Here is a 20,008-nt window from a genome sequence, read left to right on the forward strand (position 1 = left end):
TGGCTCAGGGGGGCAGGGAATGGGGGGGTGTCCCCGCCCATCCGGCCCTAGGGCGGGGACTGGCTGGCTCAGGGGGGCAGGGAATGGGGGGTGTCCCCTCCCATCCGGCCCTAGGGCGGGGACTGGCTGGCTCAGGGGGGCAGGGAATGGGGGGGTGTCCCCTCCCATCCGGCCCTAGGGCGGGGACTGGCTGGCTCAGGGGGGCAGGGAATGGGGGGGGTGTCCCCTCCCATCCGGCCCTAGGGCAGGGACTGGCTGGCTCGGGGCAGGGAATGGGGGGGGTGTCCCCTCCCATCCGGCCCTAGGGCGGGGACTGGCTGGCTCAGGGGGGGCAGGGAATGGGGCACATCCCCTCTGGGAGGCGCTGGCTTCTCCCCCCCACCAGTCTAACACTCTCCTCCGCTCCGGGGATTCCCCCCCAACTGTTGCCATAGCAACACATTGTGGCTACACCAGGTTTATTCCCCTGCCACGAAGCCCCCTCGTGCCATGGGGGGGGGGCCCCCCCTCATTTCTTTTTCTTCCGTACGACTGTCCAGCCGTCCTCTGCCGGGGGAGGGTCCGGGGGGGGCCCGGGGCTGCTGCAGTCCATCACCTGCAGGGACGGGGTGCAGGAGTCAGAGCTGGGATCCCCCTAAAGTGCCCCCCAAGACTGAGCCCAACCAGCCCCCACCTCCACCCCCCCCGATCAGCCCCACGGGCTCTGCCAGCCCCGATCCCCCCCCCCCCCCGATCAGCCCCACAGACTCTGCCAGCCCCAATTCCCCCCCCTCCAATCAGCCCCACGGGCTCTGCCATCCCCAATTCCCCCCCCTCCAATCAGCCCCACGGGCTCTGCCAGTCACATATCCTGGCTCCCATCCCAGCTGCTCCAGGGCGGATGGTGGGGGGGGTTCCTGCCCCTGCCCCCCCATGGTGGAGCTGGCCCTGCTCCGGGCCCCGCAGCTGGTACCTCCTCCGGCCTCTCCTCTTCTTCCTCCTCCTCCTCCTCCTCGCTGCTGGTCCCCTCAGCGAGTCGGGCCTGGGTGGCTGCCCTGCCCACCTCCTGCTGCCGCCGTGTGAGCCGGGCGATGGCTTCCGTCAGGGCCGGCCCCTCGCCACGCTGGCAGCGAGCGAAGAGCGACTGGAGCTGCTGGCTCACCTGGCAGGGGCGGGGGGAAGAGATGGGATCAAAGGCCAGGGGGTGTCCCTCCTCCTTCCAAGAATCCTCCAGGCCAGGGTGACCCCCCACATGCTCTGCCCTCCCTCCCAGGGTCCCCTGGGGCAGGGTTGAGCGATGGGTGGAGTCGCCTCTTGCCATGGCTACAGGGGCTAGGACACACGGCCAGGATACCTCAGCCAAGCTGCCATCCTCAATGATGGTGTCGAATTCGTTGTTCAGCACCTCAGCGAGGAAATCCTCCACCTCATCCGGCTCCAGGGCCGCTGCAGAGAGAAGGAGGCTCAGAGCTGGGGGGAGGGGGGACTTTCGGGACCCTCTAGCCTGGAAAAGGAGTGAAGGACTCTGGGATCGGGGGCAGACTCCAAGCCCCCGCCCACCCCACCGTTCTAACCACTAGACCCCACTCCCCTCCCAGAGCCAGAGAGAACCCAGGTGTCCTGGCTCCCAGACCCCCTGCTCTGACCCACCAGCCCCCATTTCCCTCCCAGAGCCTGAGAGAGAACCCAGGAGTCCTGGCTCCCAGCCCCCTGCTCTCACCCACTAAATCCTCCCCTCCCCCAACCAAGACTGGGATCCCATTTGCGGCAGACGTGGCACAGACCCCCTGTGATCTCGGGGGCGCAGTTGTGCCGGGCGCTGCTCAGCCATGAGGAGCTGGGCCCTGAGGTGCTGCCGGCGGGAAGGCCCCGTCGGTGGGTCTCACCGTTGCTGTGGAAATACTGCTCCACCGCGCCCACCATCCACTCGGCCTTCTCCCGACCGTGGGCGCCGCCGAAGCCATGTTCCACCGCGATCTGCGCCAGGGACAGAAGAGATGACGTCACGCCTCGCCCCAGGCCTGCGAACGGGGGGGCAGGCAGGGCGCGGGATCGCTCGGCTCCGGCACACCGGCCGTTCTAGACGGGACCTTGCCATGTTTCTGTGGCAGGGGATTAGGGGGGGCCTCCACACACCCCCGTGTTCCTATAGAGACAGGGAGGGCGAATTCCTATAGGGGACCTCACCTTTGCAGTGTGTGTCTGTAGGGATGGGGTTTTCTACAGGGGCCCTTGAGACCTCTCTTTCTGGAGGGGGTGTCCATAGGGGGCCTTCCCCCTTCTCTGTTTTTCTATAGAGCCTGGCAGTGTTTCTGTGGTGACCTTGCCGTCTCATAAGAATGGCCGTACCGGGTCAGACCAAAGGTCCATCTAGCCCAGTATCTGTCCGCCGACAGTGGCCAGTGCCAGGTGCCCCAGAGGGAGTGAACCCAACAGGTGATGATCAAGTGATCTTCCTCCTGCCGTCCATCTCCACCCTCTGACAAACGGGGGCCAGGGACCCCATTCCTCACCCAGCCTGGCTACTAGCCATTAACGGACTTAACCTCCATGCCTGTGTCCAGTTCCCTTTTAAACCCTGTTCTAGTCCCGGCCTTCACAGCCTCCTCAGGCAGGGAGTTCCACAGGCTGATTGTGGCTGCGTGAAGAAGAACTTCCTTGTCTCTCTCTCCTTCTATAGAGTATGGAGAGCCCCTGGCCCTTTCTGCATCTTTCTATAGGGTGCAGGAGGGTTTATAGGGGACCTTGCCCCTTCTGTGTGTTTCTATAGGATCACATTAATCTATAGGGGGTCTTTTTCCTTCTGTGTGTTTCTATAGGGTATGGAGGGTTTGGGGGGGCTTGCCCTTTCTGTGTGTTTCTATAGGGTCGGGGGCGTCTATATGGGGCCTGACCCTTTCTGCATATTTCTATAGGTTCTGGTGGGGGTCAATAGGGGGACTGGCCCTTTCTGTGTGTTTCTATAGGGTCTGGGAGGATTTATGGGGGCCTGGCCCTTTCTGCATATTTCTATAGGGTGGGGGGGTCTATACGGGGCCTGGCCCTTTTTGCATATTTCTATAGATTCTGCTAGGGGTCTATAGAGGGACTGGCCCTTTCTGCGTGTTTCTATAGGTTCTGGTGGGGGTCTATAGGGGGACTGGCCCGTTCTGTGTGTTTCTATAGGGTCGCGTGGGGGGTCTATACGGGGCCTGGCCCTTTTTGCATATTTATATAGGTTCTGCTGGGGGTCTATAGAGGGACTGGCCCTTACTGCGTGTTTCTATAGGGTCTGGGAGGATTTATGGGGGCCTGGCCCGTTCTGTGTGTTTCTATAGGGTCGCGGGGGGGGTCTATACGGGGCCTGGCCCTTTTTGCATATTTATATAGGTTCTGCTGGGGGTCTATAGAGGGCCTGGCCCTTTCTGCGTGTTTCTATAGGGGACCCTGCCGCCCCGCCCCGCCCCCTAGCTGCGGGGGATCGCACCGCTCCCCCCCGCCCCCCGCTCTCACCTGCAGCGCGGCCCAGCTGCCCAGCACCGCCCGGACCCCCTGGCCGAACAGGCCACGTGTCTCCTCCCTGGGCGCCGCCATGACAGGGGGCGCCAGCGCGGGCGGCAGGAACCGAGCGCGGAGAGCATCGATTCCCCGCCGTCAACAATCGCACGCCGGGCTCGTCGATCGATCGGTGACTCCGCGCTCGGGCGGCGGGTTCGAGTCCGGCTCTCCCGCCCCGGGGCCGGAGATCAACCCCGCCCCGCCGGGCTCCCGTGGGGCGCTGCCCTGGGTTGCAAACACTGCAGCGAGGGGCTCAGGCTAGATCATCTCCTGGATCCTTCCGGGGACTCCCCCTTTCCCCGATTCAGTGCCCACATCTCAGTCGGGGGGAGTGTGGGGCCGTGCAGCGCCCGGCACAACGGGGGTCCCTGATCTCGCATGAGGTTTGTAGATGTTACCATGATGCAAATGATGATGGACGACGGATGGTTCTAACTGGAATCGTAACAAAATCTGCGTCTTCCTCACTATGGCTCTCCAGGGTCTGTTCGCTTGGGTTTTGCACTGGTCGGGATGACAGGTGGTCTCGGCAGAATTGCTCCCTGGGAAATGGGCACTGGTACAAGGGTGGCTATTCCAGAGGGTTCACCTTCCATGCTGTTTGACCCCTCTCTGTCCCAGGCTTGGTGTGTCTGGGTCAATGACACACGTCACACAGCCTATGCCACAGTTCTGGTTTCTCCTTTGCAGGGCCTGCAAGGCCCCGGAGACATGGCTACCGTTCCACAAAGGGACGACACTGGATGCTGTGGGATACCAGTGTTGGAAGAATGGGTGATCTCCACCCACTTTCTATTGCTCCCCACTGGGTTGAGTCCTACTCTGGGGATGGCCGGAAAGCAAGACACAATTGGGATGGATATCACCTAGGCAGGGATGCAATGAGAGGGAGGCAGGGGACTCCCCCATACACCCACCTCTATCTTGGCCTCTGTCTGGAACTGGAAATTTGTCCTGGACACCCCTCCCATTTGGCCCAATTACAGGGGGTGTCCAGACCAAATCTGAGTGGTGCTGTGACCCCATGCACCTGCTTTAACCCCCCCCCCCCATCTTTGCAGTCCTTCCGGTGAGCACCCACAATTCCTAGTGGCAAAGCAGAGCCAGGGGGCATCAGAAGACTCTGAACTTTCAGTGCTTCCTGGGGCAGCAGAGACACAGGTGAGGAGGAGGGGGGTCTGGAGCTCCCAGACCTGCCTGGCTCCTGGTGGGGTGGTGATCGCCTGCCTGGGGGAGAGCTTGGAGCTGGGAGTGGGGGCAGCAGGGTGGAGGGTGAGTGTGTGGGGCTGGAGTCAGGGAGAGAAATTTGGGCCTCTGGTACATCATGTTTGTTGGGGCTCTGCCCTGTAATTTCACACCAGTTACAGACATTTTGGGGCAACCCCTGAGTCCAGGAACCCTGTACAATTGTCCCCTGCTTCCCCCCCACCCCCATCAGCCCGGCCTTTCTCCTTAGGAGAAATCTGGTAGCACTCCTCTAGCTGGCTGAGTCGGACCCTAAAGCCCAGACTGGAGTCAGTGTGGCGGACTGGAAGAGACAGTCTTTCATCAGGGAAGTGGTGTGGGAACTTTGTGACACACACTGGAACTCGGAACCAGAGAGATCCAAGCTGGACTAGTGGGGCAGTTGCTTCAGCCGATACAGCCTCTGTCTGATGCTTGAGAGCACATGGGGAGAAATCACGTAGCCAGCTCTTGGGGAAAGTGTACGGACCCTGTAAAGGCCAGGGCGTAGCACATCCCGGGATGCCCTTCAACTTAGCCCCCAGGGCAGAGAACGGAGCTGACTAGTGAGACATGGGCCTGACGTGCGTAACCGGTGGAAAGACTGTCCTGGAAGTGTCATTATCAAGGATTAGCTGCCAAACGGGGAGGGCGTCTCTAGTGGGGTCCTGCAGGGTTCAGTCCTGGGCCTGGTGCTGTTCAACACTATCATGAATGACTTTGAGAAGGGAGTAGAGAGCAGGCTTGTCAAATGTGCAGGTGACATCAGGCTGGGGTAGGTTGCCAGCGCTCTAGAGGACAGGATTTGAATTCAAGACGACCTCACCAAATTGGAGAATCGTCTGCGCTCCGCAAGAGGAGAGTCGGTGAAGAGAAGTGCAAAAAAATTCACTTAGCATGGAAAACTCACACGCATGAGTACAAAATGTGGAGTACCTGGCTAGGTTAGAAACTGGGCTTGTTTAGTCTGCAGAGCAGAAGCCTGAAGCGGCGGGAGAGACCCGATAACAGGGTTTAAATCTGCGAAGGGCTGTTTTGGAGAGGCCTTGTCTCCATGTCTGCTGACGACAGAAGTAAGGGGCTTCATCTGGAGAAAGGGAGATTGAGGCTAGAGATCAAGAAAAAAATTCTAACTTGAAGGGGAGCTAAGCGCTGGAAATGGCTCCCAAGGCGGGTTGTGGAATCCACGTAGTTGGGCAAAGACCTGTCAAGGAACGGTCTAGGTTTACTTAGTCCTTGATCAGCACCAGGGGGCTGGACTGGGCTCTCAAGATCCCTCTTGGATAGGGAGAAAATTGGCCATGCTGGTAGGTTGGCTGCTTGTGGAAGCCATGTTGGTTGTCAGCCATGTTGGGTGAGGAGTGAATTGGCCATACGTGGTCTCTCCATAAAGCCACGTGGAGGATGAGATGGGAGTGAATGAATTAGTGGATGACTGCGACTGGGTTGTCTGAACCAAGAGGCCATGTTGGTTGGGCTTGTGGTTTGGGCACTCTGAGAAGCCGTGTCAGTTGGCAGCCATGTTGGGTGAGCAGTGAATTGGCCGCTCAGGCCATGTTGGTTGTCAGCCATGTTGGGTGGGGAGTCAATTAGTCATGCCGGTGGGTTGGCTGAGCCTGGCAGCCATGTTGGGTGTGGAGCAAATATGGCCATGCTGGTGGGTTGGGGTGGCTGAACCAGGTGGCCATGTTGGTTGGCAGCCATGCTGCATGGGGAGCCCGGCGGCCATCTTGGTCTGTCCCCTTGGCATGAGTTGGCTTGTTGTGCCCCTCTCCCCTTACGGTGGCGCTGCGTGGAAAGGGGACGGCACGGCAGATGCAGTAACAGGCCCTGGGGGTGTGGGGGGCCCCTGGGGTGTAAGGGGCCCCTCCCCCATATTTCACAGGGCTGGCAAAATGGCTGCCTGAAGCGAGTCCCTGAGCCCCCTCCCCTACAGAGTCCATGGAAGACTACGACTCCCATGAGGCTTTGCGCTCAGACGGTTGGAGAGGGGGGGATCCGCGGCCGGACCAATGAGTCTCGATCTCGCAACAGCTCGGGGATCACGCGCCCGCTCCCCCCTCCCCTGCCCAGGGGCACCTCGTGCCGGAGACGGTGCGTCTCGCGCCTTCCCCCTCTCCCCCTCCCTTCGCCCCTCCCCTGCCTGTGGGGGAAAGGGTGGGGGTGAGTGGGGGAGGGGGGTGAATGGCGAAAGGGGTGGGGGTGAGTGGGGGGGAAGAGGATGGGGAGGGGGTGAATGGGGAAAGGGGTGGGGGTGAGGGGGGGAAAGAGGATGGGGGAGGGGGTGAGTGGGGGGAAGAGGATGGGGAGGGGGTGGATGGGGAAAGGGGTTGGGGTGAGTGGGGGGGAAGAGGATGGAGGGGGGAGGGGATTAATGGGGAAAGGGGTTGGGGTGAGTGGGGGGAAAGAGGATGGGGGAGGGGGGGAGTGGGGGGGAAGAGGATGGGGAGGGGTGAGTGGGGGGGAAGAGGATGGGGAGGGGTGAATGGGGAAAGGCGTTGGGGTGAGTGGGGGGGAAGAGGATGGAGGGGGAGGGGATTAATGGGGATGGGGGAGGGGGAGTGGTGGGGAAGAGGACGGGGAGGGGGTGAGTGGGGGGGAAGAGGATGGGGAGGGGGTGAATGGGGAAAGGCGTTGGGGTGAGTGGGGGGAAGAGGATGGGGAGGGGGTGGATGGGGAAAGGCGTTGGTGTGAGTGGGGGGGAAGAGGATGGGGAGGGGGTGAATGGGGAAAGGCGTTGGTGTGAGTGGGGGGGGAAGAGCATGGGGAGGGGGTGAATGGGGAAAGGCGTTGGGGTGAGTGGGGGGGAAGAGGATGGGGAGGGGGTGGATGGGGAAAGGCGTAGGGGAGAGTGGGGGGGAAGAGGATGGAGGGGGGAGGGGATTAATGGGGATGGGGGAGTGGGGGGGACGAGGATGGGGGAGGGGGTGAGTGGGGGGGAAGAGGATGGGGAGGGGGTGGATGGGGAAAGGCGTTGGGGTGAGTGGGGGGGAAGAGGATGGAGGGGGGAGGGGAGAATGGGGGAAGGGGGAGGGGTAGTGGGGGGGAAGAGGATGGGGGAGGGTGGGAGTGGGGGGGAAGAGGATGGGGAGGGGGTGAATGGGGAAAGGCGTTGGGGTGAGGGGGGGAAGAGGATGGGGAGGGGGTGAATGGGGAAAGGCGTTGGGGTGAGTGGGGGGAAGAGGATGGAGGGGTGAGGGGTGAATGGGGAAAGTGGTGGGGGTCAGTGGCTGAGGGGAAGGGGGAAAGAGGATGGAGGGGGGAGGGGTGAGTGGGTGACAGTGGCGGCATGGGGTACCGGGAAAGGTGGGTAAGTGGGGGGAAGGGGTAAACGGGGTCACATGCAGAAGGGAATGGGGTAAATGGGGGAGGGGAAATAAGGCCTATGGAAGAGGGTGAATGGGGGGACATGGGGGATTTAGGGTGAGTAAGGAAGGGGAATGGGGTATGTGGGAGAGGAGAGAGTGGAATAAAGGGAGGGAGTGGGATAAATGGAGGGAGGGGGTAATTGGGATGGGAAGAGGCCTGGGAGGGAATTGGGGTGCAGTGAGGGGATGGGGAAGGAAGAAGTGGGGGTGCATGTGTCTGGGGAGGATTGGGTGCAGGGTCAGAAGCTGGGGCAATTATTTGGAGGGGGTGAATGAAGAGAACTGCCCCCCAGCTCCACGTATGCAGGAATCAATATGATGGACCGTGCAGTCTTCAGGACCATGAGTCCGTGGCAGTGGTGATGGGGTGTAGGTTGTGGGAACAACAGGAGCGAGGGGTGTAGGGTTGCGAGTGGCAGGGTGTTCCCCGGGGCATAGTAGCTGATGGTCAGAACAGTAGGGAGACCCTGGGAATTTAGAACTCCTGGGTTCCATCCTCTGCTCTGGGAGGGGAGTGGGGTCTAGTGGTTAGAGCAGGGGGGACGACTGGGAACCAGGACTCCTGGGTTCCATCCTCTGCTCTGGGAGGGGAGTGGGGTCTAGTGGTTAGAGCAGGGGTGGGTGGTCTGGGACCCAGGACTCCTGGGTTCTTTTTCCCACATCTGGGAGGGGATGGCACACCGTACATCTTTTTTTCCATGTGTGCACAGTGCCTCGCACAACCCTGGCTCTTAGACTCTCCCTCAGTACCGGTATCAATCATGTAGCGGAGATGTGCACTAAATCAGGTTGTGTGTGTGAGTGTGAGCCTACGGGGTGTTGTGTGCGTGGCTAGCAAGGGTCTGGGAATCCTGTGTGTGTGTGTGTGTATGCGCCTCTCACACTTTGGCAGCTCGCCATGCCAGTAAAGCATTAGCGGGCTGAGTTAAATGCAGCCGGGGAAAAGTGGCTATTGACAGATTCTCTCTTAACTTTGCAGAGTTTGACACCGCTGAGGTATCTCAGCCCAATTCTCCCCGAGGGAGGAGACATCCGGGTAATCTGCCTTTATCTCCCCCCCCCTCCCCATTTCCATCCTTCTCCCCCTGGGCTGGGGCAGATGGTCCACCCCACCTACAAACTCCTTCCTCTGTGGCAGAGGCTCTGCTGCCAATAGCACAGCCCAGACAGAGGGTGGAGGAGAAAGAATTGCTTCTTCACCTGCTTGGCAGACTGGTTTTGCTGTCCCCCGGAAGTTCTTCCTCGGGAGGAAGAGTGTGTCTGTGTGGGTGGGTGGGTGGGGGTCTTCTCCCCAGATGCACTGCCCCTCCTTTGGCTGCCTTGTTGGGGGCAGCGTGGGTACACAGATGGAGGGATGGAGCAGTCCACCCCCTTAAGGATGTAATTGAAGTCCTGCAATCTTGGTAGGAGGAGGGGTGGGGGGGATTCGTGAGGGAAAGGGGAGGAGGGGTGTGTGTGTGTGTGTGTAGTCGGGGGGGGGGTGCATTGTGCATGGGATTGCATGCTGTCTGCAATGCTTCTCTTTCTGCTGAACGTGGTTAGAAATTGGGGCTAAAGGGATACAGCCAGGGATTTGGGGTGGGGGTGGCGGCGGCGGCTTTATGGGTCTCCATTTGTGAGCTGGGGTGGGTGGGATGTGTTTTCAGGATGATTCATTAGTGTGCATAGTGTGTGCGCGCTATAGGTGAAGGATACTTATTCAGCGTGTGTTGGGGAAACAGGTGTATTTATTGATGGTGTGTGTAGGTGCGTTATTTGCCGGGAGATGCCTGTGGAAATCCGGTGTTACTCTTATGCTGGTGGGGAGGGAGGGGAAGACTTTTTGCTTCAATTTTCTAACCCCTGCCTCTAAACGTTGCCACGGAGTCACTGGCTGGAGAGTTAACTCCCCCCCCACCTCATTTATTGTAATGTGGTTTCTGTCTTTCGCTGGCTGTATCCTATTGCGCCTCGTTCTGCAGCTTTTTGTGAGACCTTTTGTGTGGGGGGTTGGTAGCTTTCTTCCTCCACCTCCTTGGAATTAAAAAAAAAATTATTTTTTTTATAGCAACCCAGATTCATCTGACCTGAGGAGGTGGGGTTTTCCTGTTTAAAAACAATTTCCTTTCGCTCGGGTTTGTCGTTCACGTAGATTTATTTTGGGGGTGAAGGAAGCGGATTGCAATTCCCTGCTCAGCTGATCTGTGAAACAAAATACCAGTTTCTGAATGGCTGCTTGGAACCGTTCTTTGTAACTGTGCCTTCCTCTTGTAATTTATACTGGGCTCCCAAGCCAGGGTTTGTGTAGGGGATCCCTGCTAGATTTTTAGGGGACAGGGTTTTGTAGGAACGAGGCTTGCTTTACAATTAAGCTGTGTCGTACCGCAGAAAAGAAATTGATCTGTCTGTTTCTTGCTTCTGCATAAAAGATGTAAAGTGCCAGGCGTTCGCCTCTATTCTCGCAGTGATATTTGTCTTACGTGTTTGCTTTTGGGTTGTTCTTTTTTTTTTTTTTTTGGTCCCTTAAGTTGTGCAAGTCATGTCCTGTAAAAAAAGCCTGCTTTGCTGATTGAGTCCATCCTTGTGGTCCCCCGTTTTATTTCTCGTTCCCAGTGGTGAGGTCAGGACTCCACAGATGTCGGTATCTGGGTCACGTTGGTGAAGACGAAATCTCCCACGGCTTGGAATTTCAGTTGCTTGGTAGCCGCTGGCCTTGGAAAGACGCAGCGGGAAGCCAGGAAGGTATTGTGATTTTTGCAGTGCCGTGGGGAGTCTGGGTAAACTGGCTTCGCCAGTAGGGGTGACAGCCACATATCAGATGACCAAGATGGAAAGAATTTGAATACAGGAATACAAATGTATTAGTGCAAAGAAATAAATGGATATTGATCTGGATGCTTTGGGTGTGTGTGTCACAATTGCGTAAGTGTTATACCAGTACAGGGAAGCTGTTTTACTGGGATAGAGATGCTTTCGACTGGTCCCTTCCCACCTGGGAGGAGTTGTGGCGGCATAACGCCCGTTTGTACTGATATAACCGCGTCCGCCATAGGGGCAGGAGTAGTACTGCTTGAACTATAGTTAAACCAGTACAACTGTTGTGTGTAGACAAGCCTGTCATTATTTATTAGGTGTATTATGGTATTACCTGAGGGCCTCTGTCCTCCATTGTGCTGGTTGCTGTATGTTGTTATTAGGTGTATTACGGTATCAGCTCAGAACCCCCATCCTGCACCAGGACCCTATGATGCTAGGTTCTGCCCATTATATATTAGAGGTATTATGGTATCAGCGCAGCGTCTCAGTCCTGGACCAGGATCCCATTGCACTTGGCGCTGTACATTATATGTTAAGTGTATGACAGTAGAGCCTGAGAGCCCAAGTCCTGGACCAGGACTCCATTTTGTTGGTCCCTGTCCATGATATATTAGGTATATTATGGTAGCACATCAGGGTCCCAGAGACGGGTAGTGTGTGCTATATATTAGATGTATTGTGGTAGTAACTGAGAGCCCCAGTCATGGACCAGGACCCCGTTGTGTTGGGTGCTGTACATTATATATTAGGTGTATTACGGTAGCAGCTCAGCGCCCCAGTCCTGGCCCAAGACCCCATTGTGCTAGCTACTGTAAGCTATATATTAGGTGTATTATGGTAGGGCCTGAGAGCCCAAGTCCTGGACCAGGACTCTATTGTGCTGGGTGCTGTATTTTATATATTAGATGTATTATGGTAGCAGCTCAGCACCCCAGGGATTGACCAGGACCCCACTGTGCTGGGCGTTGTATCTTTTATATTAGGTGCCTTACGGTAGCAGTTCACAGCCCCAGGCAGGGACCTGGGACCATTGTGTCTAATAGTTACACCAGTACAAAACCTGCAGGCGGCTCTGGCTTTACCCGCTCACCTGGAGTTAGGTGGGAAGGCTGTGGCTGAGCAGGGAGTTGGACCCGGTATTCGACGCTCTGGTGCCTGGAGCAACCGTCCTCTTTCCCTGCATTTCCATCTGTAGCGGTAGTTTCCCATGGGGATCGGGTACAGGACGCGGGGACAGGGTGAACATGGCTTGTGCTGTACAGGAAGTCAGGCTCACTAGAGGATCAATGGGCTCTTCTGGATCCCTGCTCTACCAAGCGATGGTGAGCGATATGTTGCTCGAGACATGGCTCGACCTCAAAGTGAAAGCAGAAGTTATTTGCATTGCATGTAGCTGGCTGTATCAGTGCTCTGTTAATCACAAGCTCAGACATCTCGAAACGGAGGAGGGGAAATTGCTAGTCAGGCGTTTTTGTTGTTCTGTGGGGGTGCTTTGGACTGTCCAGAAAACAGCCCCTGTATCTCCTAGCAGGCAGGGTTGACTGGGGGAGGAGCGTCGGGTAAGTTCCCTTGGAAAGGGCTGGCAAGGTGAGGTTTCCAATGTGATGGTCGCGTTACTGGTAATTATACTCATGGGGACGTAAAGGGGAATTAAGAGGAAGGATTTGACCAAGTCCTTGGTGAACTTTTTTAGATTTTGCCGGGGGGGGGGATCATTTGGGTCATGGCATGTTTTCTAAAGAAGGGAAAAAAACCTTTGCAGAAAATTGATTCAGTCTTGTTGTTAAAGAAGGGAAGGTTCAGAATGTGGGTGGGATTTAGTAGTGTTGTGGGGAGTCGGGACCCCTGGGTTCTACTCCTGGCTCTGGGAGGGGAGTGGGTCCAGTGGGTTGAGGTGGAGGTCAGGGAGCCGTGACACCTGAGTTCCATCCCTAACTCTGGGGTGGGTATCTAGTCAATTAGAGCAGAGGACCTGGCCTCCTGGGTTCTACCCTGGCTCTGTGAAGGGAGTGGGTTTTAATGGTTAGAGCGGCAAGGTAGAGGCTGGGAGTCAGGACTCCTGGGTTCTATCCCTGGCTCTGGGGTGGGTGTGCGTTCTAATGGGTTAGAGCACGGGGGAGCCGGGAGCCAGGACTCCTGGGTTCTGTCCCTAACTTGGAGGTGGGGGGTTGTGTTATTTAGGTCTTTTCATGATATGTTTGTACAATGCTCAGCAAGATGGGATCTGGATCCATGCTTAGGGCCCCCAGGCAGTGCCCCTGTACAAATTCATCATAATAATGGTACGGTGTTTAGGTCAGTAGCACTGGGAGCCAGGACGCCTGGGTTCTCTTTCTGCCACTGATGAGCTCTGTTATTTTGGCCAAATCACTTAATCTCTCTGTGCTTCATCTCTCCCTCCTCCCCCACATCCCCCAACTGGGAGTGAATACAACTTCCTGCATGTATACGGTCTTTTTTACACATGCACCTTACCCTGCTTGAACTATACCCAAGGATACTGAGAGGGTGTAGCTTCTTCCTAGCCAAGAAATGGAATGAGGGAGACCAGTGTAAGGTGTCTTTACGCAGCTATAACCACCCACACCAGACCTCCTGTGTAACCCAGGACAGAGAACTCCCTTGAATGAATTTCTGGCTAAACAAGAGCAGATCTCTGAGAAAAGCACCCATCTTGATTTAAAAATTGTCAGTGATGAAGACTCCACTATGCCCCTTGTTAAATTGGTCTAATGGTTAATTCCTCTAATTGTTCAAAATTAGCGGCTTGTTCCCAGTCAGAATTTGTCTAGCTTCAATTCCCAACCTGTGTACAAAAAGTACATCTCGACCCCACTTCCCCTATGTGGAGAAATGTCCCCCCAAGTACTGGTGAACGTTGCTGTTCATATTTGAGAAACGTGCCCGCACAATGTATTTCTGTCTTACAAAAAGCACCTCATTTTGAGGAGCGGTGTTGAAACAAATGCGCGCCGATGTCTCTCTGCCTTTATCCAGGCTGAAATGTTTGTTTAAAGTGAAAGGAAATGGCTTAGTCTGTAAGAACCTTTTGACTTTGCCAGAAATGACAGCTCCTAGTCAAAACCCTGTTGTGCTGATGCATTCCGTGGCTTTTGATTGTACAACCGTGGAAAGGATTCAGGGATCTGGGGCTAGCTCTTTAAACACAAAGTCGGATCAGTCAGCACTTTCATTTGCAATGTGAATTCTTGGATTCGTCACTGTTTTGCTTCTGAGTGGCGACCTCTTTGTAAATTTGTAGATTCCTTGGTTCCAAGATCATCTCATCTCACCTGTATAACACAGGCCAGAGAACTTCCCCATAATAATTCCTTTTGAACTAGAGCATGGCTTAAAAAAAAATCCAATCAGTCATCTTATCTTGAGTTTGTCCTTTGGATCTAACTGATGGAGGTATGTGGTATATTGACTGTGAGGACTTACTCATCGCTGTAGGATAGGACAGGTTTTTAAAGGACTGGTGGTGTTCTCTCATGTGTAACACACGCTTGTGATTCCTGGATATTTGGATTAATAGTGACAAAGCAAGACTAGGACCAACTTGGTAAAATCCAAACGGCGATTGTTTGTCTTTGAATTGAGGGACTTACCGCTGAGAGAGGTCAGTACAGCTTGGTTTGGCTTGAAGGCCAAGCAGTTGAGGATGTGGTTTGTGCCAACCCCTGTTCGTGTATCGTTCCAGCACCACAAGAACGGCCAGACTGGGTCAGACAATGGTCCATCTAGCCCAGTGTCCTGTCCTTCGACAATGGCCGGAGGGAATGAGCAGAACATGGCAATCATCGAGTGATCCATCCCCTCTCACCCATTCCCAGCTTCTGGCTCAGAAGCTCGGGATACTCAGAGCATGGGGTTGCATCCCTGACCATCTTGGCTAATAGCCATTGATGGACCTGTCTTCCCGAACTCAGCTAGTTCTTTTTTCAACCCCGTCTTTTATTGTTGGCCTTGGCAGATAACCCATTTTCCCTGTCGTCTGTTCCGTTTTGCCATGGTGGTTGGTAATAACAACGTGTTGCATTTCGAAGCGCTGTGCAGAGTAATTAGAATTTCTTCCCTGCATTTTTGTGGTGTTCTCTCCTGCCCCCACGTATTTGTTCCTGTGCCTAGTGTTTGCTAGAATGGCTTTCATTTGCTTTGCTTTTCCATTCAGTATATTTCAGATGTTCCTGTCTGCAGGGTGGTCTTGTGAGGTGCTGTGCCTTGTGTGTGTGGAATGCAGTGTTCTAGCCTTGGTAATCTGTTCCAATGGTGAAGTCCCCTCGCTGTTAACAATGCACACCTTCTCTCCAGTCTGACTTTGTGTAGCTTCAACTTCCAGCCATTGGATTGTGTTAGACCTTTGCGTGCTAGATTGAAGAGCCCGTTATTAAATATTTCTTCCCTGTGGAGGTACTCAGACTGCAGTCGGGTCTTCTCTTGGTTAAACTAAATAGATTCAGTTCCTGGAGTCTCCCTCTTGAATCATCTTCACGACTCTTCTCTGAACCCTCCCCAATTTGCCAACATCCGTCTTGAATCGTGGACACCGGAACTGGACACAGGATTCGCACCAGGGCCAAATCCAGAGGTCATAGAACCTCCCTGTTGCTACTCGAGATTCCCCTGTTTATACATCCCAGGATCACATTTTCCTTTTCGGCCCCAGTGTCGCATTGGGAGCTCATGTTCTGCTGATTCTCCACCATGACCCCCAAGTCTTTTTCAGAGTCACAGCTTCCCAGGGAGAGTCCCCTATCCTGCCAGTACGGCCTGCAATCTTTGTTCCCAGATGGGAGTCTATATCTGGTGCGAAGTGGCTCCAGCACCGTACTGTACTCCTGGGTTGGGTGTAGCAGTCTCCGATCCTGTCCCCTACCCAATAGATCACACGGCTTTTGTCAGAGCACGAGTACCCCACTCTGATCTGGATGAGTTGCTATGGCCTATGCTATATGTCGTCTTGGAAGGCTTAGATTTTTATCAGGAAGTGTTCTTAGCCATCGATTTCTCTGGCCACACGCACACCCAGGAAGCTGGGAATCGAAACGTACCGATAGGCAAAGTAAGACAAACGCTGCTTGAGAACTTTGATTTAAGGATATTTACTTGATGTATTTTGACGGGTGTTGTTGACAGTTTGCATTCTAATGGCTGTCAAGTGTTGACTTTTTGAATGTCAACATCTACTGTCATTAAATAATTATTGTCTGGCCCCTCCCCCATTAATTTCCAGCAACTGTGAAAATTTAAATTGATAAATATAGGGAAAAAATGCTTAAAATGAACACCCAGGATATCCGTCAAATAAAAAACCCAGGAATTCTGTCAAGTTTAGTTATAGGGGAGGTCGGAGCAGATGATCGTAGCAGTGCATTGTGGTCTTAAAATCTATGACTCCTGTGCTGCTGTCGTCTCCCCCCTCGGCCCCCTTCCCTTGGCTCTTTCTAGCCAGATGAAGTGGGCTGGTGCGCTTTCTGGATCACTTGTCTCGCTGTGCTGTGGTGTATCTTCTCCTCCCTCAGGGAGGTGATATCCCGGCTATATTTATTTTTGGTCACTACTCTGTGTATGAGGATTGGGCTAAGAGAGGAAAGATGAGGTTGTGACGTAGTTTAAGGTTCACATTTTTAACAGGGCGGGGAATTGATGCCTAGAACACCTTCCCAAAGGCTGTGCTGGGTTCTCCATCACCGGCCAGTTTTGAAGGAAGATGGGGTGGTTTTTTTTCTCAAAGGTCTGCTCTGGTTCAACCAGGCGTGAATTCTGGTCCAAGCAGGGGATCCCAGTGGTCATGTCTGGCTTTATAATCTATGACTCGGTGAACAATTATATTGCAGTAGGGGCATAAGGCCAGTGAAGCCAGGGTCCCCGTTGTGTGAGAAGCTGTACAAATGTGCCCTGCTCTGAAGAGTTGATAATCTTCTTATGTGTTGGTCTAGTTCCTGGCCCAATGAGACCCTGATCTCAGCTGGACTACTTTCATGTGAATAATAAAATACAAGTTGAAAACCACCCGGCTGGCATTTCGTTGTTGTTGCCACCGGTGGAATGGGGTGGCCCTTTGAAGTCAAGCCCTTTTGTGGAATTTGTGCTCTTCTGTTTCATTGCATGGTTCCGTAGTTCCCCGTTGGACGTATTTCCTCGTTTTCAGTCTGTTGGTGTGTGAGCAAATCCACTGAAGTAGAAAAAGCCCCCTGTGAGGTACCAGGGCTTTTGTCTTTAATGTGGGCAAGGGAAATCTGTCCTGGGTCCGGTTCTGTTCAATATCTTCATGTGTGATTTGGATAACGGCGAAGAGAGTACGCTGATAAAGTGTGCGGGCGATACCAAGCCGGGAGAGGTGGCAAGTGCTTTGCAGGACAGGGTTAGAATTCGAAATGATCTTGACAAACTGCAGAAATGGTCGGAAGTAAGTAGGATGAAATTCAATATGGAGAAGTGCAAAGTACTCCACTTAGGAAGGAACAAGCCTTCGCGCACACACAAAATGGGAAATGACTGCCTAGGAAGGAGTACGGTGGAAAAGGATCTGGGGGTTATAGTGGACCACAAGCTAAATATAAGTCAACTATATAATACTGTTGCCAAAAATAAAAAGCGAACATCATTCTGGGTTGTTTTAGCAAGAGTGTTGTAAGCAAGACACGCGATGTAATTCTTCCACTCTACTCAGCACTGATGAGACCTCAGCTGCAGTGCTGTGTCCGGTTGTGAGCACCCTGCTTTGGGAGCACACGCTGGGGACAGGCCGGAGGAGAGTCTAGAAAACGTGACCTCCGACTGGTCAGATTCAAAAAAAAGGGGGGGGAGGGATATTGTTTAATCTGGAGAAGAGACGGCTGAGGGGGGACATGTTGACAGGTTTTAAGTACATAGAAGGTGGTTTTAAAGAGGAGCGTGATAAATTGTTCTCCTTATCCGCTGAGGACAGGACAAGAAGCAATGGGTTTAAATAGCAGCAAGGGAGGGTTAGGTTGGACATTAGGAAAAACTTCCTGACTGTCAGGGGAGCTAAACATGGGAACAAATTCCCTACGGAGGTGGTGGAACCTCCATCGCTGCAGGTTGTTAAGAGCAGGTTGGACAAACCCCTGTCAGGGACAGGCTAGATAACACTTAGTCCTGCCTCAGTGCAGGGGACTGGCCAGCTGACCTCTCGAGGTCCCTGCCAGCCTGCACTGCCAGGGTTCCTAGGGGGCAGCCATGTTTAAAGAAAGGCCGGCTGGTCCTCTGCACCCTGCAGTTCCCTGATTGCTAACATGATGCATTTTCCCAGCAGAGAAGAGGCCTGAGGCAGAGGAGGGTGGGGGCGGCTGCAGATTGTAAAGAAATAGAAGATGATGAAAAACCCTAGTTTGGTCCCTTAGTCCATGTTCCCGCCTGCAAACGATGCCGTGGAAATGGGGCACTCTGATCGCTGTCCCCTTTCTTATTCTGCATCTTTGAAGATCCGTATTGCGTCCCTCCTCTCCGCCTCGCCTCTCCGGGCCGAGCGCGCCCGGCGCTCTCTGCCCTCTGCACCTCGCCTCTCCGGGCCGAGCGCGCCCGGCGCTCTCTGCCCTCTGCGCCACGCCTCTCCGGGCCGAGCGCGCCCGGCGCTCTGTGCCCTCTGCGCCTCGCCTCTCCGGGCCGAGCGCGCCCGGCGCTCTCTGCCCTCTGCACCTCGCCTCTCCGGGCCGAGCGCGCCCGGCGCTCTCTGCCCTCTGCGCCACGCCTCTCCGGGCCGAGCGCGCCCGGCGCTCTGTGCCCTCTGCGCCTCGCCTCTCCGGGCCGAGCGCGCCCGGCGCTCTCTGCCCTCTGCGCCTCGCCTCTCCGGGCCGAGCGCGCCCGGCGCTCTCTGCCCTCTGCGCCTCGCCTCTCCGGGCCGAGCGCGCCCGGCGCTCTCTGCCCTCTGCGCCTCGCCTCTCCGGGCCGAGCGCGCCCGGCGCTCTGTGCCCTCTGCGCCTCGCCTCTCCGGGCCGAGCGCGCCCGGCGCTCTGTGCCCTCTGCGCCTCGCCTCTCCGGGCCGAGCGCGCCCGGCGCTCTGTGCCCTCTGCGCCTCGCCTCTCCGGGCCGAGCGCGCCCGGCGCTCTGTGCCCTCTGCGCCTCGCCTCTCCGGGCCGAGCGCGCCCGGCGCTCTGTGCCCTCTGCGCCTCGCCTCTCCGGGCCGAGCGCGCCCGGCGCTCTGTGCCCTCTGCGCCTCGCCTCTCCGGGCCGAGCGCGCCCGGCGCTCTGTGCCCTCTGCGCCTCGCCTCTCCGGGCCGAGCGCGCCCGGCGCTCTGTGCCCTCTGCGCCTCGCCTCTCCGGGCCGAGCGCGCCCGGCGCTCTGTGCCCTCTGCGCCTCGCCTCTCCGGGCCGAGCGCGCCCGGCGCTCTGTGCCCTCTGCGCCTCGCCTCTCCGGGCCGAGCGCGCCCGGCGCTCTGTGCCCTCTGCGCCTCGCCTCTCCGGGCCGAGCGCGCCCGGCGCTCTGTGCCCTCTGCGCCTCGCCTCTCCGGGCCGAGCGCGCCCGGCGCTCTGTGCCCTCTGCGCCTCGCCTCTCCGGGCCGAGCGCGCCCGGCGCTCTCTGCCCTCTGCGCCTCGCCTCTCCGGGCCGAGCGCGCCCGGCGCTCTGTGCCCTCTGCGCCTCGCCTCTCCGGGCTGAGCGCGCCCGGCGCTCTCTACCTGGCCTCATCTTTTCTAAGCCGCTGATTATTTTTATTGCTCGCCTCTGGACTCTCCAATTCATTCCCATCTCTCTTAAGGTGCAGTGCCCAAAACTGGACACTGGACTCCAGCCGAGGCCTGAGTAGAGTGGGACAGTTTCTTCCCGTGGCTTCCGTGTGACTCTCCTTTTCGTACATCCCAGGATGACATTTGTCTTGTTTGCATCACACTGTTAACACGAGTTCAATTTATGACCCAGTGAAAGCCCCGGGTCCTTTCCTGCAGTACCGCTGCCTGAGCGTGGGGGATTTACTTTGTAGTACTTTGCACTTGTCTTCACAGAAATTCCGCCTGATTGAATTCAGACTGGTTCTCCAGTTCAGGTTGTAAGCTCTTTGGCCCGGGGGCTGGCCATTACTACATGAATTTTTACCAGGGAGGGTAATTAACCACTGGGACGATTTTCCAAGGGTCATGGT

General features: G+C 56.0%; 2 protein-coding genes across 18 annotated transcripts in view; one reads left to right on the forward strand and one right to left on the reverse strand.

Moving 5' to 3' along the window:
• Positions 1 to 49: 49 nt before the first annotated feature.
• TSR2 (TSR2 ribosome maturation factor) lies at positions 50 to 3,601 on the reverse strand. The gene is made up of 5 exons (XM_045000409.1): positions 3,472 to 3,601; positions 1,866 to 1,956; positions 1,334 to 1,425; positions 953 to 1,141; positions 50 to 595 (listed from the first exon to the last, which is right to left on the reverse strand). The coding sequence occupies exons 1-5, from the start codon at positions 3,550 to 3,552 to the stop codon at positions 509 to 511; spliced, it is 540 nt and encodes a 179-aa protein (XP_044856344.1). The 5' UTR covers positions 3,553 to 3,601; the 3' UTR covers positions 50 to 508.
• Positions 3,602 to 4,659: 1,058 nt separating this feature from the next.
• The window catches only part of WNK3 (WNK lysine deficient protein kinase 3), a 68,041-nt gene continuing 52,692 nt past the window's right edge, over positions 4,660 to 20,008 (forward strand). For 4 of the 17 annotated variants that reach the window (XR_006575501.1, XM_045000337.1, XM_045000352.1 and 1 more), the window contains exons 1-3: positions 8,329 to 8,477; positions 9,088 to 9,144; positions 10,701 to 10,829. The gene's annotated coding sequence lies outside the window, so the exon portion shown is untranslated. Of the gene's footprint in view, positions 4,678 to 6,176; positions 6,268 to 6,750; positions 6,835 to 8,328; positions 8,478 to 9,087; positions 9,145 to 9,388; positions 9,512 to 10,700; positions 10,830 to 20,008 lie in introns of those variants that run through there. The other 13 variants (XM_045000339.1, XM_045000345.1, XM_045000342.1 and 10 more) reach the window with 13 other exon arrangements.

The sequence above is a fragment of the Mauremys mutica genome, unplaced genomic scaffold (genome assembly GCF_020497125.1).
Source record: "Mauremys mutica isolate MM-2020 ecotype Southern unplaced genomic scaffold, ASM2049712v1 000298F_np12_obj, whole genome shotgun sequence".
Classification (NCBI taxonomy): domain Eukaryota; kingdom Metazoa; phylum Chordata; order Testudines; family Geoemydidae; genus Mauremys; species Mauremys mutica.

Coding starts and splice junctions, on each gene's coding strand:
- TSR2 (XM_045000409.1), bottom strand. CDS start 3,552: ATGGCGGCGCCCAGGGAGGAGACACGTGGCCTGTTCGGCCAGGGGGTC. Junction 1,426..1,865: donor GCAGTATTTCCACAGCAACG/GTGAGACCCACC, acceptor TTCTCTCTGCAG/CGGCCCTGGAGCCGGATGAG. Junction 596..952: donor AAGAGGAGAGGCCGGAGGAG/GTACCAGCTGCG, acceptor CCGTCCCTGCAG/GTGATGGACTGCAGCAGCCC.